Source organism: Scyliorhinus torazame, chromosome 4, assembly GCF_047496885.1.
Source record: "Scyliorhinus torazame isolate Kashiwa2021f chromosome 4, sScyTor2.1, whole genome shotgun sequence".
In the NCBI taxonomy this organism is placed as follows: Eukaryota; Metazoa; Chordata; class Chondrichthyes; order Carcharhiniformes; family Scyliorhinidae; genus Scyliorhinus; species Scyliorhinus torazame.
Window position 1 is genome coordinate 135,505,155 of NC_092710.1, and position 27,075 is coordinate 135,532,229.

Below are 27,075 nucleotides of genomic sequence, written 5' to 3' on the forward strand. Positions count from 1 at the left end.
AATTGGACATTCTGAATACTGCCTCAGTGTACCCAAACAGGTGCCCGAGTGTGGCGACTAGGGGCTTTTCACAGTAACTTCATTACAGTGTTAATGTAAGCCTACTTGTGACACTAATAAAGATTATTATTATTATTACGAGAAACAAAAACCCATACACCAAATTAACATCTACAACAAATATCTCCCATCTTTGCTGGGTGGGAATTGAGCTCATTTGGTGCCCACTTTTTGCATGTTCTAAGTTAACGTACCTCCAACATGGCACATGCACATGATGTGTGGAGCAATTCTCTCAAAGGGTTACCATGTGTATGAAGTGAACATACACTAGAAGTAGTCAGTAGATTAGGACATCAATCAGTGTGCATGGTTGATTTGACACCAGTGGTGCCCTTTTGGAGCTCAGCCAGCCAGCTAACCTTTAGTCTCACACAGCTGAACATGTGTTCAACAGCAGGAAGAACCCACAGTGCTTTTTAAAGGATCATTAAATATTTACAGGTTAGTTACCGGTTGGTTTCTTCTGGCTGGTGCTAATATCCTACAAGTGTTTGATAATTGTTTTGTTTTGAGCGTAAACGTGTACAGAAAGCGGAATGGCTTTTCAGAAGGACGTTTTTGCTGACTTGGGGCTTCTGCAAATTAGTTGCTCTTAGACATGGATGAATAATAGGCACAGCTGGGAGAAGGCCAAGCAGAGGAGAATAAGCTGATGGTAGTGGCAGGAGAGTGAGAGACAGGATCTCAGCAGTAGGAGGTCATATCACCTCGGGGTGCTCAGGAAGCAAGTCTCTCACTCTCTTTCACCCCCCCCCCCCCCCCCCCCCCGAGCTTTAAGTGCGAAACTAACAATGTGCAAGATCCACCCCCCCCCCCCCCCGAGCTTTAAGTGCGAAACTAACAATGTGCAAAATGTCTGGTCTGTGCTCTCTGAAATCTGTCAGCAAATGCAGGCACAACTGCGTCCTTCGAGCTGGGCAAAGATCACATTTACAGTGGCTGTGAAGGTGACAATGGTGATGACCTTTTGTGTGTTTGATTCAGAGGTTGAAGCTGGAGAGATTTGCAACATTTCTCATCCACTATTGCATTAGAAAGGTCTGACACACACTTAAGTGAGGTTACTATTTTTAAGTCTCTCTCTCTTGCCAGAGATGAGCAGGCAAAGTGGGGCACATGATCATAAGTTGATAAGGGATAGAACTGTGAAAGCTATTCTACCACATGAAATGTGATAAGCAGACCATTGTGTTAGGAAGTTGGAATGAAATGAAAGTAAAGAATTGGATACAGGAGAAACTGGGGATTTAACTGCACTGAGCACTTGAGATACAGATCAGCCCACTGGCAGGGTGAAACAGATAGTTTTTGTGGAGACCAGCAGTCTAGGGACTTATCATAGCCCATCCAGTTGCAAAGCAGAGCGCTTTCATAGTCGAGTTGTTGTGCAGAGTGTGATGTCTGGAAGCCTTTAAGAATATTGGTTTCTAAGTATTGGGAAATTGAAGGGTTAAAAGCTTGGAGTTAGTGTGCTTGACTGCAATGGTCGTGTTTTTAAAGAAAATTCTGTTTTCAGGGCCTGGGTTTTTAGCAGCCATAAGGGTAAATTGGCAAAGAAGGTGTTTTTCAGTCTAGGCTAATGGACTGTGGTTTGACTGGGGAAGTCCCTGAGGAAGTGATGTACTTTGTAGCCTGCAGAGATAATTTGTTTTTCAGCTTGGGATGATTAGGTAATTGCTGGGTGGAGACTAGGAAGGCAGAGACATTTTGAGAAGCTGTGGAGCGAAGCAGTTTTTGCAGAACGTTGTGGACAAACTTTGGAGAGAGGAGCTGAATTCTGATCTGCCTGATGCAGAGACCACCATTCTCCAACAGTAAGGTAGATTGAGATCTGTATGTTTCTTGCTTAATGGAAAATTTAGCAGTAGGTCGTGGGTGGAGAACAGCCCAGGAACAGTTGGGCTTGGTATAGGGGCTGGTCTTCTATGTCGGTGGTTGCCCTGGGGCTGGGGCCAGGGGAGTGGGAGGGCAACAAGGCATGGGGTGCAGGAAGGCCTGCTGTGAGAATTAACATTACAAGAGGCCTCAAGTATCAGGTATAATATGGTTTAATTGTGCACACAATAGACCTTTTCATTTCCCCTAAGTGCAGATAGTGGCAACCCTGTGAGAGAAGGGACATGCTGAATGAGAGCACAGGATCAGTTTGTCGGACTTCAACAATTCACCTGAAGCAGGTAATCTTGGTGAAGGGGTAGTGGATTTTCACATCTGTGGTCAGTGACTGCTATGTCCTCTAAAAATAATCTTTATTAGTGTCACAAGTAGGCTTATGCAATGAAATTACTGTGAAAATTCCCTAGCCGCCACACTCCGGTGTCTGTTCGAGAGGGAGAATTCAGAATGTCCAAATTACCTAACAGCACATCTTTCAAGACCTGTGGGGGAGAGGAAACTGGAGCACCCAGAGGAAACCCATGCAAACGCAGGGAGAACATGCAGACTCCGCACAGACAGTGACCCAAACCGGGAATCAAACACTGGTCCCTGGTGCTGTGAAGCAACAGTACTAACCACTGTGCGCCCGCAATCTCCAAGCCCCATTCTTCAAGCTGGATGAGGCGTCTGATATCGGGTATTCACTTCTCTTTCCCCCCCCCCCCCCCTCCTCCTCCCACCCAATCATTTCACTCCCCCCTACTGTTATGGGTGAGCATCTCCTATGGGGACAGAGACCGGGTATTGTGAGGCACATGCTTGATGGATCAGGAGGATCTATAGCAGGTGGCACAAATCTGGACATGAAAGGGTTGTGCTGGTGGGCATCAGGGAATTTTAAGGAACAGGCACTAAGATCAGTGTGGAGAGCGTGCGAGGTGTTAGCCAGCGATTTTGGGGGAGGGGGTGATGGATTTTAAACTTGAAGGGGTGGCAGGTGGAACTGATGCCAGGGGAGAGGTGGTGAGTTACCCTTGGAGGTTGTTGGTTTTCTTCCAACATGACTGGCAGTCCTCTAGTACAAGCTGCCCTTCACTGCAGCTGCCACTGCCTCCCAGGTGACATTGCTGGGCCTTCAACCCCCTCGGGGGAACACGATGGTTCGTCTTGCATCCACCATGTCCAATAACCTGTCCAAGATGGCATCATTGAAGCGATGGGCTGGTCTGCCCGTTGCCATTCTTCTTTCATTTGTGTTGACTGTGGTGAGAGAGCACTTAAAAGCCCCTGCCTCTTGACGGCGAGCTGCTGGAGCGTGAGTGAGGTTTTATGGGCCAGGGTTTAGAAAACTCCAAAGTACATCATAGAGTTCAGCTGACCTACAACTGTTTTATCAATTTTGGTTACGATGAGCACAAGGGCCTGCCTTTCAGGAGTTATTCAACAGAAGCCTTAAGCACTTTTAATCAAAAACAAAGTTTATTCTACAAATTTAGTTAACATTTTTATAAACACACAGTAAGCATTTTTATCGACTACAAACATAAATACCCCACACAGCTACAGTAATCTATGTATCACCCTAAATAAGTTCCCCCTCATTAACTGTTCCAATTTAATAACAAGATCCCATAAATCAGAAGCCCCTTTTCAAAGGTGTGGCCCAACACATGGCACTCTTACATCTTTAAGACTTGGGTCTGGACACACCCGTTACCTTTCCAAAACAGCAGGTTTGAATTCCTTCCAGAAAAAGTTTATCACTTATCAAGTAATCTGGAAACAGCTTTTAAACTGAAGATAGAGAGACACTTCTTTCCAACCTGTGCAATACAAAACCAGGTCAAACTCAAAGCAAAAGTAAAACTCAAAGCCATAGCCCAGCTCCACCCACACAATGACATCACTGAAGCCATTGATAAGACAAAAACATTTCTTAAAAAGGACACTCCCATGACAGTGGCAAATCAGATGGAAAGTGAGCCTGGAATGGTGAAAAGCTCCTGGGGGCTCATTTTTTGGCACTAAGTGCTGTTAGATGCGAGCTGCAATCTTGCCAATGCGGCCGTCAAGCAACACCCCACCAATCGTGCCCGAAATGACACTTCACTACATTGCGACTGTAGTGTTTAAAGTGTAAATTGTAAACTTTTTGGGGGGTTTGAAGTTAAATAGCTTAACACTGCAGTTATAATTTTTGTTAAGCCCTATTTCTTCATGCATCACTCCTGCAGCGAGTCATTCTCTTCACACAATCTTTCAAATAAACTAAAATATTGGAGTTTCAGTCCAGTATCCTAGCCCTGTTGGGTCTGGTCTGGGATTGTATGAAGAGAAGGAAAGTCTATTTGTGCGACCCCATCTACTCTTGTGTGGTAATTATTTCCTAATTGGACTCATGGTGATAAAACCAATGGGATGTTGCTTTGGGGAAGGTGTATTCTCTGAGTTTAGGAAAGTAGATTGAATTGGATTTTGGGGGGGTAATTTAAGCATACTGTCTGGGTAAGCATTATTCTAGTTAATTATAAATGTTTATCTTTACTGTTGCCTTTCTTGTGTGTTTTAAAATTTAATATATGTTTTGTTTGAATAATTTGCAACAAAACTGATTCATTTCCTCACTGGGTTTTATTTCTTTTTCTCACGTTATTTCCAAATTGCAAGAATAAATAGTAAAGAACCAGCGGAACAAGCTTCCCTTCTGGGATTTGGGGTGCCCTTGCATTGAACATCAGCAGGCTTCATAACAAGTGGTGTGCTGCAACCATAGTTATCCTAGACGAATGTGGAAGATCCTTGCAAAACCCAGGAGATAAGATGTTGAGATTTCTATTGGTCTGCTGTAAACTCCAGGCCCTTGACAATCCTTGCCTCCAGCAGCATAGTTAATCACTGGGGGGGCAAGGGACCATTCTGGACAGCTCTCATCTCGGTCTGCCCATGAACGACTTGTATATTACAGCAATCAACTCAAATTTCCCATTCACCAACAGTCCCACACCTTCCCTTCATTCTGCTACTGACCATCACTATGTCTGCTAATAAAAATAAAACAACCACAAAATGAGCATTCTAAAATTTATTAGTGCAAGCAAAGTTCAACTAGTCACGTTTGTAGACTCCTTTTTGCTTTCTGTCTCAGCTTCCACTGCAGAACAAGCAGCTTGTCCAAGTGCTCCTACCTTGTTCTACCATTGTGGCTGGTGCAAGGCTGTTCACTTTCAGTGGAGGACTCTGCAGCTGGCCTTGGAGATGATCTTGATCAGCAGTGAGCTTTGAAGGCCCCTTTAGAGGCGGCAGCATCTCAACATTTGGGCTGCTTGACGGGCAATAACAAAGGCACTGGTGAAGTGGCAAGGTAGGTGGCCGAAAGCTGTCTTCCTCAGAGGGCAGTAGCTGCATGCTTGGTGGAGCCCGGAGCTGTACCTCCGCAATCTGAGTGCCTGCTCAAGTACAGATTTCTGGTCCGGTGACATTCTGACAGTTACTTTTGTATATTGTAATTTACAGCCAGGATGTTCATTGTCTGACCCTACCTGGCAGCACTCCGATATTGGGAGGAAGCTGCTCATTTTGCAGTGGAAGCTGAGACCGCAGCCATCAGATAGTACTTCATGATTGGGTCCACAATTATGTGAATGAAGTTGGCCACCACTTCCATGTTGGACAGGATGGGCTCCAAGCTCTGCACAAAGCCCTGTGGCAAGTTAGTGCAGGACTCTTTTTCGTGCTACTTTACATTTACCATAGGCTTTCTGTTCAGGCCTCTCAACACAAGGATTTTGTTGTGCATATCCATCAGTGTTTTTCTGCAGGTTGCCCCAGTGCAGTACTCATCAAACCCCTCCTGAACTCGTGTGCAACCTTCTCTCCTGACTGAACTGGTACCTGGACCATCCTTGCCCCCTGCCCTTGTCACAAGCTACTCGTGCCCAGCATCTCACCAAATGCAAGTCCTGCCTAAATGCTAACCTCTACTAGTGTCATTATCTAAGCTGGTGCCTGAAAATCAAATAGTGTGTCTATAGTGTGTTCATCATCACTTCCTACTCCTCCACTGCAGGTTGCATGAAAGCAAATTACTGCGGATGCTGGAATCTGAAACAAACAGAAAATGCTGGACAATCTCAAAAGGTCTGACAGCATCTGTGGAGAGAGAACTGAGCTAACATTGAGTCTGGGCGACTGTTGACAAAAGAGTCATCCAGACTCAACATTGACTCCGTTTCCCCTCCACAGGCTTGTCAGACCTGCTGAGGTCTGTTTCTGTTTGAGACAAAAGGGTATGGTTGTGGTGTGGAGATGAGGGGAAAGGCCAAAGAAAGAAGAGTATACTTTTGACCATCTGTAGCTTGAAAATAAGAGATTTTGGCATGGGAAGTAAGATTGTGTGCAAGTATACCACTCCCTTTGATGGTTTCACCCTTTCTGCTGGAGACTGTCTCAACAGTGGACATTGGGCAGTGCTATTTGTTCCCTGGGGCTAGGACATGCAGATATGTCAACCCACAAGGCTTTTCCTGCAAGAGTGGAAATGTGCCAATAAGTGTCGTGCTGTATGTTTTGGCTATGGTTCTCGTGGTTCAATCTGGCAGTGTGGATACTTCAAAATTTGAGACTTAGCAGTACTATATGTGAAAATGGGGTGAACTATCAATGATTGGTATGAAGCCTGATTTACAAAGATTGATGAGAGGCTGGTGATTTTGTTCAGTTGATAAGATGTGACATTTGAAGGTGTATTCATGACAATCAAACTTATTGTGCCCCAGCATCCAACTCCTCGGGCCTTGATTCCTGGCATTGGTCTGCAAGGCTATTTGCTCCCATTGTATTTGAGTGTCCGTCTGGAGGGCCTCCTGGCCCCTTGTGAATCCAGGACATCTGTCCTTCCTTCAACTCTTCCATCAAGATTCTGTGTGCTTTCAGTAATCCTTAGAGCCTGCTCTCCATGTAATGCTGTTCTTCAGTTTTGCAGGTGGAGTCACTTTCTGCATAAGTGCCAGCATCTGCTTCAGCCATACTGCATCTCTCTTTTTAAGCGGTACAGGCTAACTTAAACTGGTGCAAAAAGGTTGCGATTTCAGGGGCCTAACATTAATGTGTTCAGTCAATCAACAACATGGTTTAGCCACTGGCAGTGTGTAGTACCATTGATATCCGCATACAGCACAAGTTAAACTAATTCAGCAGGGGGTTGGGAACCTGAATTGTAGCTCCAGTATACAGGAGGTTGAGAGTAGTGAGGTCATGAGTAAGGTTTCAAGGTTGCAGGAGTGTGCAGGCAGGAAGGTGGTTTAAAGTGTGTCTACTTCAACACCAGGAGCATCCAACATAAGGTTGGTGAACTTGCAGCATGGGTTGGTACCTGGGACTTTGATGTTGTGCCCATTCCGGAGACATGGATAGAGCAGGGACAGGAATGGTTGTTGCAGGTTCCGCGATTTAGATATTTCAGTAAGCTCAGAGAAGGTGGTAAAAGAGGGGGAGGGGTGGCATTGTTAGTCAAGGACAGTATTACGGTGGCAGAAAGGACGTTTGATGAGGACTCGTCTACTGAGGTAGTATGGGTTGAGGTTAGAAACTGAAAAGGAGAGGTCACCCTGTTGGGAGTTTTCTATAGGCCTCCGAAAAGTTCCAGAGATGTAGAGGAAAGGATTGCAAAGATGATTCTGGATAGGAGCGAAAGTAACAGGGTAGTTGTTATGGGGGACTTTAACTTTCCAAATATTGACTGGAAACGCTATAGTTAGAGTACTTTAGATGGGTCCGTCTTTGTCCAATGTGTGCAGGAGGGTTTCCTGACACAGTATGTAGATAGGCCAACAAGAGGCAAGGCCACATTGGATTTGGTGCTGGGTAATGAACCAGGACAGGTGTTAGATTTGGAGGTAGGTGAGCACTTTGGTGATAGTGACCACAATTCGGTTACGTTTACTTTAGCGATGGAAAGGGATCGGTATATGCCGCAGGGCAAGAGTTATAGCTGGGGGAAAGGCAATTATGATATGATGAGGCAAGACTTGTAATGCATAGGATGGGGAAGGAAACTGCAGGGGATGGGCACAGTTGAAATGTGGAGCTTGTTCAAGGAGCAGCTACTGCGTGTCCTTGATAAGTATGTACCTGTCAGGCAGGGAGAAAGTGGTTGAGTGAGGGAACCGTGGTTTACTAAATCACTTGCCAAGAGGAAGAAGGAGGCTTATGTAAAGATGAGACGTGAAGGTTCAGTTAGGGCACTCGAGAGTTACAAGTTAGCTAGGAAGGACCTAAAGAGAGAGCTAAAAAGAGCCAGGAGGGGACATGAGAAGTCTTTGGCAGGTAGGATCAAGGATAACCCTAAAGCTTTCTATAGATATGTCAGGAAAAAAAAAGAATGACTAGGGTAAGAGTAGGGCCAGTCAAGGACTGTAGTGGGAAGTTGTGCGTGGAGTCCGAGGAGATAGGAGAGGTGCTAAATGAATATTTTTCGTCAGTATTCACACAGGAAAAAGACAATGTTGTCGAGGAGAATACTGAGTTACAGGCTACTAGACTAGAAGGGCTTGAGGTTCATAAGGAGGAAATGTTAGAAATTCTGGAAAGTGTGAGAATAGATAAGTCCCCTGGGCTGGATAGGATTTATCCTCGGATTCTCTGGGAAGCTATGGAAGAGATTGCTGAGCCTTTGGCTTTGATCTTTATGTCGTCATTGTCTACAGGAATAGTGCCAGAAGACTGGAGGATAGCAAATGTTGTCCCCTTGTTCAAGAAGGGGAGTAGAGACAACCCTGGTAACTATAGACCAGTGAGCCTTCTGTTGTGGGCAAAGTCTTTGAAAGGTTTATAAGAGATGGGATCTATAATCATCTAGAAAGGAATAATTTGATGAGGGATAGTCAACACGGTTTTGTGAAGGGTAGGTCCTGCCTCACAAACCTTATTGAGTTCTTTGAGAAGGTGACCAAACAGGTGGATGAGAGTAAAGCAGTTGATGTGGTGTATATGGATTTCAATAAAGCGTTTGATAAGGTTCCCCACGGTAGGCTACTGCAGAAAATACGGAGGCATGGGATTCAGGGTGATTTAGCAGTTTGGATCAGAAATTGGCGAGCTGGAAGAAGACAAAGGGTGGTGGTTGATGGGAAGTGTTCAGACTGGAGTCCAGTTACTAGTGGTGTACCACAAGGATCTGTTTTGGGGCCACTGCTGTTTGTCATTTTTATAAATGACCTGGAGGAGGGCGTAGAAGGATGGGTGAGTAAATTTGCAGATGACGCTAAAGTCAGTGGAGTTGTGGACAGTGCAGAAGGATGTTGCAGGTTACAGAGGGACATAGATAAGCTGCAATGCTGGGCTGAGAGGTAGCAAATGGAGTTTAATGCAGAAAAGTGTGAGGTGATTCATTTTGGAAGGAGTAATAGGAATACAGAGTACTGGGCTAATGGTAAGATTCTTGGCAGCGTGGATGAGCAGAGAGATCTCGGTGTCCATGTACATAGATCCCTGAAAGTTGCCACCCAGGTTGAAAGATTTGTTAAGAAGGCGTACGGTGTGTTAGCTTTTATTGTTAGAGGCATTGAGTTTCGGAGCCATGAGGTCATGTTGCAGCTGTACAAAACTCTGGTGCGGCCGTGTTTGGAGTATTGTGTGCAGTTCTGGTCGCCGCATTATAGGAAGGATGTGGCAGCATTGAAAAGGGTGCAGAGGAGATTTACCAGGATATTGCCTGGTATGGAGGGAAGATCTTATGAGGAAAGGCTGAGGGACTTGAGGCTGTTTTCGTTAGAGAGAAGAAGGTTAAGAGGTGACTTAATAGAGGCATACAAGATGATCAGAGGATTAGATAGGGTGGACAGTGAGAGCCTTTTTCCTCGGATGCTGAAGGCTAGCACGAGGGGACATAGCTTTAAATTGAGGGGAGATAGATATAGAACAGATGTCAGAGGTAGGTTCTTTACTCTGAGAGTAGTAAGGGTGTGGAATGCCCTGCCTGCAACAGTAGTGGACTCTCCAACATTAAGGGCATTTAAATGGTCATTGGATAAACATATGGATGATAAGGGAATAGTGTAGATAGGCTTTAGATTGGTTTCACAGATCGGCGCAACATCGACGGCCGAAGGGCCTGTACTGCGCTGTAATGTTCTATGCATGCATTCCAATTATGAGGCACTGTTAATCATGCAGGGTGATGCTTGCTCCCATACTTGAGGACTGTCTAATTTATCTCCCAGGGCTATCAAAGGGGAAAATTGAGAGAATTAAACGTAGCAAGGTGGAAATCTGCTCCAGGGCAAGCAACTTTTTTTATTTTAGCCAGTTTGTGTCTAGTGATGCATTTAGTGATGTCACCTGAGGCACATGCATCATACGGCACTGTTTATGCTTTTAATCATCACTGGTAGCATAGTAGCGTTGATGTGTATTAACACTGGATGATCAATTGAACAAATGGTGGGAATTTGCTTCTGCACTGATTGTTACAGCTATCAAAACAAGAAGCCATCTGTGCAGTGTAATGGTAAGTAAATGGTCATGTATGGTAGCAGAAAGCGCAACATGCTATTTAATCTAGGTCTGGGTTGCTAGGAGCTGCATGGGAGCAGCTGGAGGTGACCTGGCCATTTAATTATGTTTTTTCCCTGCCCTGTGGGGAAGAGCACTTCCTCTGCACGATGTGGGGACATCAGAGGGTAGGAGGAAACAAAATATACCTCAACACTTGGGTTGCTCCTTTACAAAGTAGAAAAAGCTAGAGTTCTGAAGGAAATGGGTGTATTGTTATCTTAATTCTTAAAAGGGACACATTTTATGCAAGTGTTTCACAAACCTTTAATTTGCAAACATGGTACAGTGACCTAAATCAAATTGAAAAATATATCTTGTTGCATTGCATGTGACCCTGTGATAAATAATGCAAAAGGTTTTCTTCCTCCATGTACAATTAATGTTTGTGAAATACTTCTTCATGAAGTTCATCTGTATAGTTATCTCGTTGAATTACAATTTGAGTGAAGTATCATAGTGGCTAGTGTTCTGTAAATTGATAAATGAACTAATTTTCATTCCAGAAACAAACACTAATCTATGCTGACTTAATCTAATGCTTGGGGAAAATCAGCTCTGTCTCCCCTATGGCCTCATTTTGTACTTCAAAGTTGTGGAAACCAGACACCACAGATTTGATTCCCTGTTCCATGTTGCAGTTCACAAACTGTCTACTCTTTAAAATTAACCAATTTAGAAAAATGCTTTGCAGGATCATTATTCAGCCTCTATTCTGCAATTTGGTACGATCATGGGTGATTTGCACCTTCCCCTGTATTTTAACAGCCGTTGATCCATAGCCCTCATTACCTGTGTTGAACAGCAGAAATCTGCCAAGCCACAGCCTTTTGTGTGGAGTTTTCCGCCAGACTTGGGATTTTTTAAAAAATGCTTAAATAAGCTAACTAGCAATGTGCCTTCTCCCCACCAAGGAAATAGTTTCTATTCTATTGAATCCTATGATTAAACACCTCAATTAGATCATCCCTCCACCTTTAACATACAAGGTACTTCAATGTCTTAATGAGGCTTTTTATCGTTTTCTGTACCCATGTCCTGTCTTACTGATTAGTGCACATGGGTGCAAAAAATCCTCTTGCTCCTCCGCAGATCCTAGTCGCTTGCCATTAAGTAAAAATGTACCTCTTGGTTTTTTGAACAGGCTAAAATAAAATGCCATGTTGCATTGCCTTTAATTGTAATGCAGACAGCGGTACTGCAACCCTTTTGTGGGGAAATCGCTTTCGAGAGAGCAGGGAAACATTGACATCCTTCTCCAGCTAAGTACTATCATGTTACTGGAGAAAAATATCAAACTGAGTCATCTGATACTGGTGCCGGAGCTTGGGATCAGTAGATACGTGTGCCAGATGCTGGGTAACGACACTGTGTTAGCTAGGTGGGATCGCCTTGTTTGAGTTTAGCCATATTTGTCTTGCAGCCCTGGATCATTCCTATCAGTGACAACACTGGTTACACTGAGGGGCAGTTTCAGGAAAGGGGAAAACATGAAGGGGTTGGGGGGGGGGGGATGGCGGGGAAAGGCTACTGCCAGCTTGGGTGATTTTATTGCCGTTTGCCTCAATTTGAGTTTTTTATTACCGCAAGTAAGATGAGGGGAAAATGGTGCCCCCCCCCCCCCCCCCCCCTTGTGGCTAGAGAGAGGCTATTTTGAGAGGGGAGCCATTTTGCCAGTGGAAATGGAAGGTAGGATAGTAGTAGACTGCTACCACAAATTTACCTGTGGAGGCTGCAAGCACGTACAGAAACTGGGAGGAAATCTGTGTTTGGGACATCCGAATTAAGACAATTAACCGTTTTTCTTTTGCTGCTACTGATGCACGATCAATTATTGCGAAAGCGAGATTAGAGAATAATTGAAGGCTTTATTAGACAAGATGTGTTCCCCAGCAGCTCGTAACAGAAAATGGCTGCAGCCGGGGATGAACACCTCTTTATACCGTCCACTGGGCGGAGCCAGCAGACAGTGATTTACCCACGTATCTCTAATACAGTAGTACCTCCAACATAGGTACCGTAATACACATAATACGGTCTACCACATACAGCCCTTGTTGAAAAAAAGGAGTCTGGTGGGGGGTGGTGGCAAAGCCTTTAACAGTAACAATAACAACCACAGTAACAATTACAACGAAGAAATCAATGGATCGGGGGCCTTGATGGTCCTCTGCGACCATCGCAGTCTTGGTGGTGATGCAGGCGCCGACTCGGGCGTTTTCGACTCCTGGAGCGTGCAGTCCACTGCTTCGTTACCTCCAGGTGGAACCAGTGGGAGGATGGATCCTCCTGGGGCGGGGGCTGCGGTGAGGTGCGATGGTGGGGAAGTGGATGGAGCAGAGAAGAATGGTTCGGGTGGAGAGGTTGGTGAGGGGGCAGTGGGTGGGGATTCAGCGGGTGCCAGATCCCGGAGGGAAACCATGTCCTGGCGTCCGTCGGGGTGTGCCATGTAGGCGTACTGCGGGTTAGCATGAAGAAGGTGGACTTGTGCGTCCGCGCATGTCTCCCGAGCAGGACGGGTCCAGGTGCTGCCAGCCATGTTGGGAGTGATGTCCCGGAGGTGGACTTCCTGGGAAAACAAGACGTTCATGGGGGGGTTCCATTAGTTGTGGTACACAGGAATGACCATATGGAATGGAGTGCATCGGGGAGGACCTCCTGCCAGCGGGAGACCGGGAGATTTCTAGACCGTAGGGCCAGCAGAACGGCCTTCCAGACCGTCCTGTTCTCCCCCTCCACCTGCCCGTTTCCCCGGGAGTTGTAGCTGGTCGACCTGCTTGAGGCAATGCCTTTGCTGAGCAGGAATTGACGCAGCTCGTCCCTCATAAAGGAGGACACCCTATCGCTGTGTACGTAGGTGGGGAAACCGAACAGGGCTTTAATGATGGTGGCAGCAGTCATGTTGGGACAGGAAATGGCGAAGGGGAACCGGGAGAACTCATCAACCACGTTCAGAAAGTATGTGTTGCGGTCGGTGGTGGGGAGGGGCCCTTTGAAGTCCATACTGAGGCACTCAAAGGGGCGGGAGGTCTTCACCAGGTGTACTTTGTCTGGCCGGTAGACGTGCAGCTTGCACTCTGCACAAATTTGGCAGTTTCTGGTGACAGCCCTGATCTCCTCTATGGAGTAGGGCAGGTTGCGGGTTTTGATGAAGTGGAAGAACCGGGTGACCCCCGGGTGGCAGAGGTCATCGTGTAGGGTCCTGAGTTGGTCCCCTTGTGCGCTGGCATATGTAACGCGGGATAGGGCGTCAGCGGGCTCGTTGAGCTTACCAAGACGATACAAGATCTCACAATTGTAGATGGAGAGCTCGATCCTCCACGTCAGGATCTTATCATTTTTGATGTTGCCCCGCTGTGTATTACTAAACATGAAGGCAATCGACCGTTGGTCAGTGAGGAGAGTGAATCTCCTGCCGGCCAGGTAATGCCTCCAATGTCGCACATCTTCTACAATGGCCTGGGCCTCCTTTTCGACAGAGGAGTGTCGGATTTCAGAGGCATGGAGGGTGTGGGAAAAGAAGGCCACTGGCCTGCCCTCCTGGTTGAGGCTGGCTGCCAGAGCTACGTCCGATGCGTCGCTCTCGACCTGGAAGGGGAGGGACTCATTGACAATGTGCATCGTAGCCATTGCGATGTCTGCCTTGATGCGGTTGAAGGCCTGGCAGGCCTCAGCCAACAGGGGAAAAAACTGTGGATAGAATTAGTGGGTGGGTCTTGTCCGTGTAATTGGGGACCCACTGGGCGTAATAAGAGAAAAATCCCAGGCATCGTTTCAGGGCCTTGGGGCAGTGGGAACTTCGTTTCAGGGCCTTGGGGCATGCGGTCGGGGTGCGGCCCTATTTCTCCATTCTGCACTACGTAGCCAAGGATGGCTAGGCGATTGGTGCTGAACACTCATTTCTCCTTGTTATAAGTGAGATTAAGGAGTTTGGCCGTATGGAAGGATTTGCAGAGGTTGGCGTCGTGGTCCTGCTGATCGTGGCGTTATCTAGATACGGAAAGGTGGCCCGCAATCCGTACCGGTCAACCATTCGGTCCATCTCCCATTGGAAGACCAAGACCCCATTAGTGACACCGAAGGGGACCCTAAGGAAGTGAAAGAGCCGTCCATCTGCTTCGAAAGCAGTGGTGGTCGTCCGGGCGGATGGGAGCTGGTGGCAGGCAGACTTTAGGTCCACTGTGGAGAAGATCCCGTACTGTGCCCCCCCCCCCCCCCCCCGGTCTTTACAACTACTACTTGGGCTCTCCAGGGGCTGTTGCTAGCCTCGATAATGCCTTCCTTCAGCAGCCGTTGGACTTCCGACCTAATGAAGGTCCTGTTCTGCATACTGTACCGTCTGCTCCTGGTAGTGACAGGTTTGCAATCCATGGAGAGGTTCACAAATAGGGAAGGCAGTTCAACCTTAACGGTTGTGAGGCCGCAGACGGTGAGGGGGGGGTATGGGTCCGCCAAATTTAAAAGTCAGGCTCTGGAGGTGGCACTGGAAGTCCAGGCTCAGGAGTGCGGCAGCGCAGATGTGGGGGAGGACGTAGAGCCGGAAGTTGTTAAACTCTACGCCCTGGATAGTGAGGTTCGCAATGGAGTACCCTGGATTTCCACAGAATGGGATCCGGAGGCCGGGGAGACTTTTTGCTTAACTGGGTGTACCGTGAGGGAGCAGCGCCTTACCGTGGTGGGGTGAACAAAGCTCTCCGTGCTCCTGGAGTCGAAAAGGCAGGACGTCTTGTGCCCGTTGAGTTCCACCGTCGTCGTCGCGGTCGTGAGGTTCCGTGGCCGAGACTGGTCCAGAGTAATGAGGCGAGATGCGGCAGATGCTGGGAGGCCCCGAATTGAACAGCGGTGAAGGAGGTCTCAACAGGCGATAAACGGCCAGTCGGGTCGGGGTCCTGCGGTGCCGTCCAAAATGACCGCCCCCATGGGTCGCACACAGCAGTCGGTGGACAAGATGGCGGCGCCCACGGGCTGCACATGGCTTGCGAGGGAGAGAATGGTGGTGGGACCGGGTGGCCCGCGGGGTGTGCGGAGACGGCGGCGGCCGACCGGGCCTGGCATACCGCCACAAAGTGCCCCTTCTTACCGCATCCTTTGCACGTCGTTGATCAGGCCGGGTAGCGTTGCCGGGGGTGTTTGGTCTGCCCACAAAAGTAGCATCTCGGCCTCCCGGGGTTGACTGGCTGCCGCGCAGCGCAGACTTGCGGTGAATTGGAGGATGAGGTTGGGTTGGAAGCAGGTGAGATCCACGCTGTCCATGGGGGTGCTGCGCTGCCGGGGGTGTATGCCTGGGCGTTACGGGAGGCCAACTCTAAAGAGTCTGCGAGTCTCCTAGCCTCCTTCAAGATCTAGTGTATCTCCTAACAGCTGCTGACTGATCTGTGTGGACAGCATGCCTGTGACAAAGGCGTCCCGAATTAAGAGTTCAGTGCTCGGTAGCCAAAATTTGCCGACAGTTGCAGTTCCTACCGAGGACTAGCAGGGCGCGGTAGAAGTCATCCCGATTCCCCCGGGATTTGGCACCTGGTGGCCAAAAGATGTCTAGCGTATACTTGGTTCACCGGGTGAATGTAATGCCCTTTCAGCATTGCCCTAGCTTCAGCGTAGTTAGGCGCGTTCCTGATGAGGGGAAAAATTTCGTGACTCGCCCTCGAGTCGAGGGTCTGTAACTTTTGGTCCTCCGTGGGTGGGTCTGTGGACGTCCTGATGTAGCTCTGGAAGCGAGCCAGCCAGTGGCCAAAGGTGGCCGAAGCGTTTGCTGCGTGGGGGCTCAGTTGCAGACGGTCCGGCTTGATGCGGAGCTCCATCTGTCAATATCTTGTCTAATAAATTGATACACGATCAATTATTGCGAAAACGAGATTAGAGAATAATTGAAGGCTTTATTAGACAAGATGTGTTCCCCAGCAGCTTGTAACAGAAAATGGCTGCAGCCGGGGATGAGCACCTCTTTATACCGTCCACTGGGCGGAGCCAGCAGACAGGGATTTACCCACGTATCTCTAATACAGTAGTACTTCTAACACTGGTACTGTAATACATATAATACGGTCTACCACAGCTATTCCACCAAATTGTGCATTACAAAATGAGAGATAATCAAATTTCCGTCCTATCATCAAATTGATGTTCTTAGGCCCACAAGAGACCGAAGAATGCTCGGCTTTGTGAACCTGCCCAGACATTAGGGGCGGGATCGGGATTCACCAATAATGGGGCTATATCCCCACTCCAGCATCGAAACTCGGGCGTTTCACTCTGGACTTTCTTGGCTGCGGATACGGGGCCCTGCACTTCCCGTCGGGAGTCCGCGCATGAGCACGGCAGCGGCCTTCGGTGGCCGCCCCGCGCGACATGGCGGACTCTCAACACGGGACTGGCCCCGAAAATATAGACCTCCCCGACATCGTGCGTGCCCGTGGATTGGTAGCCCCCCCCCATCAGGGCTGCCCCGGACTGACTCCACAGCCGCCGCCGACCATTCCCGACAGGCAAAACGTGGTTAGAACCACGCCGTCGGGAACTCGGCCAGTTTTCGTTGGTGAATTGCGGGGGGGGCCTCTGTCAATGGCCCCTTACCTGTACCACGTAGACCGCGCACATGGTTTTCGGCATCAACGCCCATTCTCCGCTCCCGCGCCAATCGCGATTTTGGCGTGGAGGCTCGGAGAATCCTGCCCGAGATTTTTGAGTCCGGAGGTTGGGGGCTGGATTCGAAGTCTAGGCAGGTGACCCCAGAAGAAGTGAGGAGATTGCCAGGTACAGCGGTTGACTGGGCATAAGACCATTAGACCATAAGACATAGAAGCAGAATTAGGCCACGCGGTCCATCGAGTCTGCTTCGCCATTCAATCATGGCTGATATTTTTCTCATCCCCATTCTCCTGCCTTCTCCCCATAACCCCTGATCCCCTTATTAATCAATGACATGCCTCTGAGATCCGGCACTGTCCAAAAGTTTTTTAAAAACCACAAAACCGCCTTGGTTCCTGTGCCTCACTCATGCTACCAACCCATGCCCCAGCCTTTCCGTTTGCATCTACAATGCCAACTCTCCTAGAGCCCATTACGGGCAGACCTCTGGACCCATGGAGAGATTGAAAAAACACTCCTTCATAAAAATCCATTTACTGTGTTTACATTCCTTCAATTAAATTAAACTTCAACAACAACAAATTCATTCAAGTATGCAATCCCTTATAACTGGCACTGCAATTTATAGTCTTACTTCAAGAAGACCAAAACTTGTAACTGTCAATCAAACTGAGCTGTCAGGCACCTGACAGTGATAATGGATGGGTGTGAAACCTGACATGCACTAATAATCCAGTAATGGAAACCTTTGGGCTTTTGTCAACAAGACAGAATGAAACAGCTAGCAATGTTTTTTTTAAAACACTCAGGACACCTTTTCAAAGACAGGACTTTTGGATTCCTTAACAGCTTCTGTTGACAAGTTACTTTTGACGGGTCCTGTTTACTAGTGCATCTTGACAATAATTTATGCACTCTCTACATATTTATGCCTTTTAACAATTCCAAAGGGCAGCTCGTCTTTCCTACCCCCACCCCCCCCCCTTAATGTGTTCTGGGACAAGGTCTAAAGGGGTATCCTGGCTATTGAAACAAATCCGATCTACCACTCCGAGCCTACATCAAATCCCACATCAGTGGAGGCAGCTGGTGATGCAAGTCATCAGTTGCCTCCATAAAATACTCTTTTATGCAAAATATTCCCCATCCCCATTTTGCCATCCCACCCCAGAAAAATTGAAGTGTAGTGTTCGGGGGGGGGGGGGGGGTGGAACTTAGAATTTTTGGCCACTTGCACTATTTGCACCAGTAGAGAGATGCGCTATCTGTCATGGGAGAGAAATCATAGAATTGTTACAGCACAGAAGAAGGTCATTTGGTCCATTGTGTCTCTGCTGGCATGCCAGCTGTGCCACCTAGCCCAATCCCATTTTCTAGCACTTGGTCCTGGAGGTTATAGGAAACCAGGTGCATATCCAGGCAACTTTTAAATGAATTAAGTTTCTGCTTCTGCGACTTGTTTTTCAGGAAGTGAGCTCCAGACTCCTCCTGCCCTCTGGGCGACAAGATTCTTTGCGCTCACACTTACCCCCCCCCCCCCCAAGGGAAATCGGCCCTTCCCATCCACTATCCAGTCCCTCTGCAATCTTGTACATCTCAATCAAATCTCCCCTCGAACTCCTATGTTCCAAAGAAAGTAACCACTGCCTGACAATGTTTCCTCAATATCTTTTTTCTTTTTTTTTTTTTACAATTTTTGAGTCCTAACAACATCTTTTGTACCTTTTCCTGTAATGAGGTGACTAGGATTGCACGCAGTACTCCATGTTTTGGCTTAACTAGTGTTGTATGTAACTCTCGCAAAAACCTCCCTGTATTTTTCATCACTCATCTGATGAAATGAACTGAAATGAAAATCACTTATTGTCACAAGTAGGCTTCAAATGAAGTTACTGTGAAAAGCCTCTAGTCGCCACATTCCGGCGCTTGTTCGGGGAGGCTGGTACGGGAATTTGATACTCTGACTTGGAATGCGATCACTGTTCTTTCACCGTAGCTAGGCAAAAATCCTCTTAACTCCCCCTGCCTAAAAGCACTTGAGTGTACTTATCCCACATGGACTGCAGCGGTACAAAAGGCTACCTCCTTATCAGTGCAGTTGGATATGGTAAAAGCGTCACACTCCTTCAAGAATGGTTTTTAAAACTATTAACTGCTCTGTCCCTGATCCATAACAATTTTAAAATACCTGAAGCACCAGGAGTATGAAAAGCGTTCCTGCCGCAGGTTGATGCATTGCAGAATTTTGAAAATCAAGGTCCTCTCCGACCCCAATACCATTGTAACCAGGAAGTCAAGAGGGTACTCTCAACAAGAGTCTGGTCAGACCCCAAAGTTGGATTCAAATCTTTCTTTTGTATGGCCAGGAATTTGTGCAGGCTGCACAATGAATTTGATCTTCCCCTAACCTTCTTTATTCATCCCACCCAACTGCCTTCTTTCCCACACTGCTGACCACACCAGATGCCTTGGCATTTGATCTCTTATTGCCTGACCATCTGCCAAATTCTGAGCCATCCTGGTCGAAGCTAGCCAGTGACCATGTTAATGAGGCCCATCCATTGAAATAGGCTAGACCTCCCTGCTGCTATCGAATGGGCTGCCCCCTCACTAACCACATTCCGGCTCAGGAGTTCAAATTCCAACCTTGATCTCGGTTGCAGTCTTGTGGAGGGTTGCCAACTGGAGGTGAGGCATTTCACCAGGAGGAAGGCAACAACTAAGGCATGGCTGACAGGTGGGAGATTATCCCAACAATCAAGAACCTTGTCTGAAAGTGATTTTTTTTCCCCCTCTTGTTGTTTTTCTTTACAATCATGACCTTCACTGTCTCCCACCTTTGTCCTTTATCAGATCCAGCTCCACAATCAATAGACCTTGGAGCAGCTTTACTAACAGAAATATTTACAAACTGCTGAAGCTAATGTGACTTCAGTTGCAAAGCTGCTGCAGCACTATTTAACTGAGATGTTGATCGAAAAGTCACTATGATCAATACAAATATTTGATTTTGTTGCAACAGAACCGCATTAAACTAGAGTCACTTTTTACACTCCGGACAAATGTTTGTTTTAATTTACATGGTTATTTAAGACAAAATTACAGGATTAGTTCTGGGCTGATCATTTCAACCATATTAAAAAGATGATGTGCTACAAGGCATTAATACACTGAAGGTTCAATTCATGTCACAAGGTCTAAGTATACAGCTGAACGTGTTTACAAAGTAATCCAACACCGAAATGGGACATAGCTTTCAAGATGCCAGAAGCACCATTTATTCTGCTTGTGTTTGTCATGTTCTCTGTTATGGCTGCTGTGACTTTATTTTTTTCTGTGGCTCTGTTTTAGCAGAAAGAGGGCAGGTTAGGTGCATGTCATTTTAAGTTCAAGCTTCACAAAAGGGGTTTGAAGCAAAGAAAATGGCCCAGATTGTGCAGTAGAACTCATGGGACTGTTGTTTATATAGAAATTGGGACAACTTCCCACAACCACACATACACAGTAAAATTATGAAATCGGGAAGTTTCTGACAATATTGCCCAGCTCTTCCAACAGCTGGGAACTACTTTACTATTGAATGGTGTGTCCGATGGCATGAAGTTAGATATAAGACCAGAAGAAATAGGAACAGGAGTAGGCCGTTCGGCCCCTTGAACCTGCTCCTCCATTCAATAAAATCATGGCTGAACTGACATTCCACTTTACAGTCTTTTCCTGTAACCCTTGATTCGCTTACTGATGAAGAATCTGTCTATCTCAGCCTTAAATGTACACAAGGACTCTGCCACCCACAGCTCTCTGGCAAAGAGTTCCAAAAACACTCAACCCTCAAAGAGGAGAAATTCCTCCTTCTGTCAATATTAAATTGGCACCCATTTATTCTGAGATGATGCCCTCTGGTCCTAGACTGTCCCATTAGGGGAAACATCCTCTCCGCATTTATCCTGTCAAGCCCCTCTTTCTTCTAAATTCCAATGAATAGAGTCCCAACCTGTTTAACCTTTGCTCAAAAGACTATTATTCCATATCGGGAATAATTCGAATGAACTTCCTCTGAACTGCCTCCAATGAAGTAAAGTCTTTGCTTAAACAAGAGTCCAAAACTGCTCTCAGTACTCCAGATGTGGACTCACCAGTATCTTGTACAGTTGCAGCAAGATTTCCCAACTCTGATACTCCAACCCCTTGAAATAAGGCCAACATTCCATTAGCCTTCCTGATTACCTGCTGCACCTGTGTGCTAGCTTTCGGTGTTTCATGCACACGTACCCCATGACCCTTTGTATTGCAGCTTTCTGCAGTTTTTCTCCTATTAAATATTGAGTTATTTTATTTACTCTTCCAAAGTTAACACCTTCACGTTTTCCCAGCTACTCTTCTTGTCCAATTAACGTATCAATATCTCTTTACAAACTGTTTGTATTCCTCTTGTAACTTGCCTTTCCACTTATTATTTGTGTGGTCTCCAAATTTGGCTGCAGTACATTTTCTTCCTCCCTCAAGTAATTAATATTGTAAACCATTGCAGTCCCAGCACTAATCCCTGTGGAACCCGACTGATTACAGGTCACCAACCTGAAAAAGAACCCCTTCATCCCCACTGTTTCTTGCCCATTAGTTAATTCTTTATCCATGTCAACACATTGGGCGTGATTTAACGATGGCATCGCGTTGCGCACAAATTGAGTGGACTGGTTAGATTGCAGGAGCCTGAAATCAGGAACCGCGCCAGGCGCCAATTGGTTTCAGATTTAACCAACCTGCTCACGTTGACGAGATCCGAATCCCGCCGCGGCATGGCAAGAAACCAATAATCACCAGTTAAAGGCCAATCTCAATCCCATTAACGGGAATGTCCCCCTATCTCATGGCCTCCCATCATCTAACCACCTTCCCAGCGAGTGGTCATGCGGGCGCCAATCAACACATGCACCAGGCATCATGGCACCTGGGAGGTCTCCTGGGCCTTCAGAGACCCCTGGGTGGTCAGGGATAGGGCAGGGTAGATCCCTGGCCATCCCCATGGAATTGGGGCACTTTGGAACTGCCAGGCTGGCATTCCCTGGTGGCACCTTCAAGCCGGTAAGAGAACTCCAAGGGTGGCACTGCTATGATGCTTGGGTGCCACTGGGTCAGGGCCTGAGTGGGGGCTGTGTCCATGAAAGGAGGATGGGGGGGGTGGGGGAGGGGGTGCTAGGTGCAGGATGGGGGGATCCTGGAAAGGAGGGCTATAAAGGGGGAGTGGGAAGATCTGAAAAGGTAGGGGCTCCTCGGTGACCCCAAAGTAAGTTGGCATCACTTGCTTTGGTGAGGTGGGGGGTGAGGAAGGAGATTTGGGGAATGACCGTGAGTGGGGGTGACATTCCCCATAGGTGGGGGCCAACCAGCCCACTTAGAGATCGGGGCACTGTTGCAAAATGATGGCCCGATACCGGAGGAGCTTGTCTGACTTGCGAGTTAACATGTTGTGTGAGAGTTGCTTGTAGTCCAGACGAGGTTTGGGTATTCGGCTCCCTTCCTTGAGAGAGTTCCCTGTGTACATTCTAGAATGGTTCAGTGGATTGCATCGAGGAGCAGGAAATGCTCCTACCTAAACCATGAATTCCAACATCTTCACTGTTGCTTCTGCTGAAATCGGCAAACCCAGCACAGTACAGGAGTCTGCGCTGGGATTATTCTGACCTGTATGATTGTTCCACACTCGTCTGTTAATTTATCAACAGGGCCATCAAGGGAATCCAGATATAATTTCTGTCATATTGCTACATTAATAAATTTTTCCCTTGATTTAGGTTCAAGGAGCAAGTCTAAAAGGTTGGAAAGAAGTAACCTCACTCTTCAATAAAGATGATGAGCACAAACTGCTGACTGACAGTGAACCTAAATGGTGAGTTGCAAATTATTTTGACACTCTAGCTATTTTAATTCTTCCTACTAAACTATCACTGATAACCAATCTGAAGAAATTGATACAATAAAGAAGTAACAGAGCTGTGGTATATATGGAGAGTAACTCCGTACTGAAACAAGCTGTAGAAGGGAAGAGTGAGTAAGAATCCATGCTAGACAGGGGAATGCTGTGGTGGTATCTGCAATTAAGATGTTCTTTTGTTTTTTTTATGTTCATAATTCTGTAAGTATTTCCTGTATTTGAATTGAGATGAAACTTGCCTCCATTGATTTAAAGATTTGTTAGTTGTTTACTGCTGTATCCCAGAAGCTATGAAAAGCCGGCAGTCACAGCCTGCAACAATGAAACTTCACAGCTTGGGATGTGGGGTGACCTAAGTGGAACGTGAGCAGCAAACAAGCCTTTGATCCCTAGATTAATGTTCCCCTATTTGTATAGGTTGAAGCCTACTCGCCCAATCCTTGAAACTACTGTTGGAATCTGCAACCACATTGGACTAGACCAGAACATACTGCACAAATAATTGCCAATTAGAATCATCTCTGTCAGCCTCCAAATTACTCCTCACTGATGGCACCAATCACATCGAACACCATCTCAAACTCAGAAAAACGGACTGTTGATAAAGGTGGTCACATTAAGCTCCCTTATCTCACCCTCGAACCTACTGACGATAGATATTAAATACACAACTACAATGCCCTCCTCACCCGATCAAACCTGGTGACAATTGCTGACATTCATCACACTGACTTTCCCCTCTGCTGTATTGACAATAGATAATAAATATGCTGAACTACACCCACACTTCAAACTAATAGCAATACGAATGCTGTCTATCTTGTATCTCATAACAGTTGATAAAGCTGTAATAATAACCTCCACCATCTCAAAAGATTTATTGTGAAAAATAAACTTCAATGATGGTGAATTTGTTCCCACAACCTTTATATATTTTTTTTATTCGTCCATGGGATGTGGGCGTCGCTGGCTGGGCCCAGCATTTATTGCCCATCCCAGAGAGCATTTAAGAGTCGACCACATTGCATCTTGTGGTATTATAGGTATTACGGTACCCGATAGGCTAAAGCACCATTGGTGGAAACTGTATGCTTGCTATTGGTTAGAGTGTATGATAGCTCCGCCCTGATAGGCGGGGTATAAGAACACGTGCCACCCCAGCAGCCCTCATTCTGTACCAGAGCTGCTGGGGGAAACATCTAGCTTATTAACGCCTTCAGTTGGACTACAACCTCGCTTTAGTGGTCATTGATCGTGCATCAATTTAATAAGCTAGTTTTTAAAAAGAAAGGATGGAGCTCCGAATCAAGCCGGAGTGTCTGCAACTTAGCCCCCACGCGGCAAACTCAATGGCAACCTTTAAGCACTGGCTGGCGTGCTGTAAAGAGTATCTCGAGATGGCCGAAAACGCACCCATGGGAGAGCAGAAACTGCATGTCCTGCACTCGAGGGTGAGCCCGGAGATTTACACCCTCATCGAGGAAGTGGAAGACTTTGATACAGCAATAGAGCTGCTAAAAGGACACTATATTCGCCCGGTAAACCAGGTCTAGCCCGGCACCTGCTTGCAACAAGGCGGCAAACCCCTGGGGAATCACTGGAGGAATTCTACCGTGCACTCCTGGTGTTGGGCAGAAGCTGCGGCTGCCCGCATGTTTCGGCGAGCGAACACACGGAACTCTTAGTCTGGGACGCTTTTGTGGCAGGTATGCTATCGTCGCAAATCCGCCAGCGCCTGTTAGAGAAGGACACCCTGGGTCTCCGGGAGGCTCCCTGGATGTGGCCTCCAGGAACGCCCGCTCTTATGTTCCCGACCGCGCGGCAGCCCCCTGGGCAGCGTGGAACCCCTCCGTGGACGACCCCGAGATTTCCCCCATTCCCCCACAGGCCTGCGCTGCAAGGTGGCTGGCAACCCCGAGGGGCCCCGCTGCTACTTTTGTTGGCAGGCCTAGCACCCCCGCCGGCGCTGCCCGGCCTGCACATCCACCTGCAAGGGATGCGGCAAAAAGGGCCATTTTGTGGGGGTACGCCAGGCCCGAGCGGTGGCCGCGGTCTCCAGCGGCGAATGCGGGCCGCAACCACCGACTTCTTCATGGGCCCCATGAAGCCAGCGGTCGCCGCCACCTCCGTATCCCAGGGCCACGTGCGGACCCCGGACTCCGCCACCTTATTCAGCGGAAGCCATGTTGGAGGGAATCGCGCTGCCATTTTGTGCACCCCTAGCCATGTGCGACCAATGGGAGATGCCATCTTGGATGAGCCCCCAGGACCCCAGCTTGGCTGCCAACACACTGCCCGAACAGAACTCTCAACTGCTGCGATTGGCCTCGGTGACTCTGGATCAGTCTCCGCCTCGAACACTCTCAACTGCAATGACGACCGTATTCATCAACGGGCATGAGACATCCTGCTTAATCGACTCTGGGAGCACGGAGAGCTTCATACACCCCGACACGGTAAGGCGCTGTTCTCTCCTCATCCACCCTGTTAATCAAAAAATCTCCCTGGCTTCCGGTTCCCACTCAGTGGAGATAAAGGGGTTTTGTGTAGCAAACCTCAGTCCAGGGAAGGGAGTTCAAAAATTTACGTCTCTACGTCCTTCCCCACCTCTGCGCGGCTACACTCCTGGGTTTAGACTTCCAGTGTAACCTTCAAAGTCTGACTTTCCAATTCGGCGGCCCTATACCCCCCCCCCCCCCCCTATGTCTGCCGCCTCGCGACCCTTCAGGTCGACCCGCCTTCCCTGTTTGCGAACCTCACCCCGGATTGCAAACCCATCGCCACCAGGACCAGATGGTACAGTGCCCAGGACCGGATCTTTATTAGGTCAGAGGTCCAAAGGCTACTGAGTGAAGGGGTCGTTGAAGCCAGTAACAGCCCCTGGAGAGCTCAAGTAGTGGTGTTAAAGACCGGGGAGAAGCATAGGATGGTCATCGACTACAGTCAGACCATCAACAGGTTTACGCAGCTGGATGCGTACCCTCTCCCCCGCATATCCGACCTGGTAAATAGGATTGCGCATTATAAGGTCTTCTCCACGGTGGACCTCAAGTCCGCCTACCACCAGCTCCCCATCTGCACTAGTGACCGCAAATACACTGCCTTCAAGGCAGATGGGCGGCTCTATCACTTCTTAAGGGTTCCCTTCGGTGTCACCAACGGGATCTCGGTCTTCCAGCGCGAGATGGACCGAATTGTTGACCGGTACGGTTTACGGACAACATTCCCGTATCTCAATAATGTCATCATCTGCGGCTACGATCAGCAGGACCACGATACCAACCTCCGAAAATTTCTCCAGACCACTAAAATCCTTAACCTTACATACAACAAGGATAAATGCGTGTTTAGCACCGACCGCCTAGCCATCCTCGGCCACGTAGTGCGAAATGGAGTTATAGGCCCCGACCCTGAACGCATGCTCCCCCTTATGGAGTCCCCCTCCCTCATTGCTCCAAGGCCCTGATACGCTGCCTAGGCTACTACGCTTAGTGGGTCCCCAACTATGCGGACAAGGCTCGTCCCCTGATCCAATCCACAGTTTTTCCCCTGTCGATAGAGGCCTGCCAAGCGTTCAGCCGCATCAAAGCAGACATTGCAAAGGCCACGATGCATGCCATCAACGAGTCCCTCCCCTTCCAGGTCGAGAGCGGTGCGTCCGACGTAGCTCTGGCGGCCACCCTCAACCAAGTGGGCAGACCCGTGGCCTCCTTCTCCTGTACCCTCCATGCTTCCGAAATCCGCCACTCCTCAGTCGAAAAGGACGCCCAGGCCATAGTAGACGCTGTGCGACATTGGAGGCATTACCTGGCCGGCAGGAGATTCACTCTCCTCACTGCCCAACGGTCGGTGGCTTTCATGTTTGATAATGCACAGCGAGGCAAGATAAAAAACGACAAGATCTTGCGGTGGAGGATCGAACTCTCCACCTACAACTACAAAATCTTGTATCGCCCCGGGAAGCTAAACGAGCCACCTGACACCCTGTCCCGCGGCACATGTGCCACCGCAGAAGTTGACCGCCTCTGAGCCCTCCACGAGGACCTCTGCCACCCAGGGGT

The 27,075-nt window shown here is 47.9% G+C and overlaps 1 protein-coding gene across 5 annotated transcripts in view; it reads left to right on the forward strand.

Moving 5' to 3' along the window:
- LOC140410497 (testis development-related protein-like) overlaps window positions 1-27,075 on the forward strand; it is an 89,450-nt gene that overhangs the window by 22,921 nt on the left and 39,454 nt on the right. For 3 of the 5 annotated variants that reach the window (XM_072498640.1, XM_072498639.1, XM_072498638.1), the window contains exon 4: window positions 22,875-22,969. The exons of the other annotated variants lie outside the window; for them this stretch is intronic. In XM_072498640.1, the coding sequence (XP_072354741.1) occupies window positions 22,875-22,969 (95 nt within the window). The remainder of the gene's footprint in view (window positions 1-22,874; window positions 22,970-27,075) is intronic. 5 annotated transcript variants of the gene reach the window in all.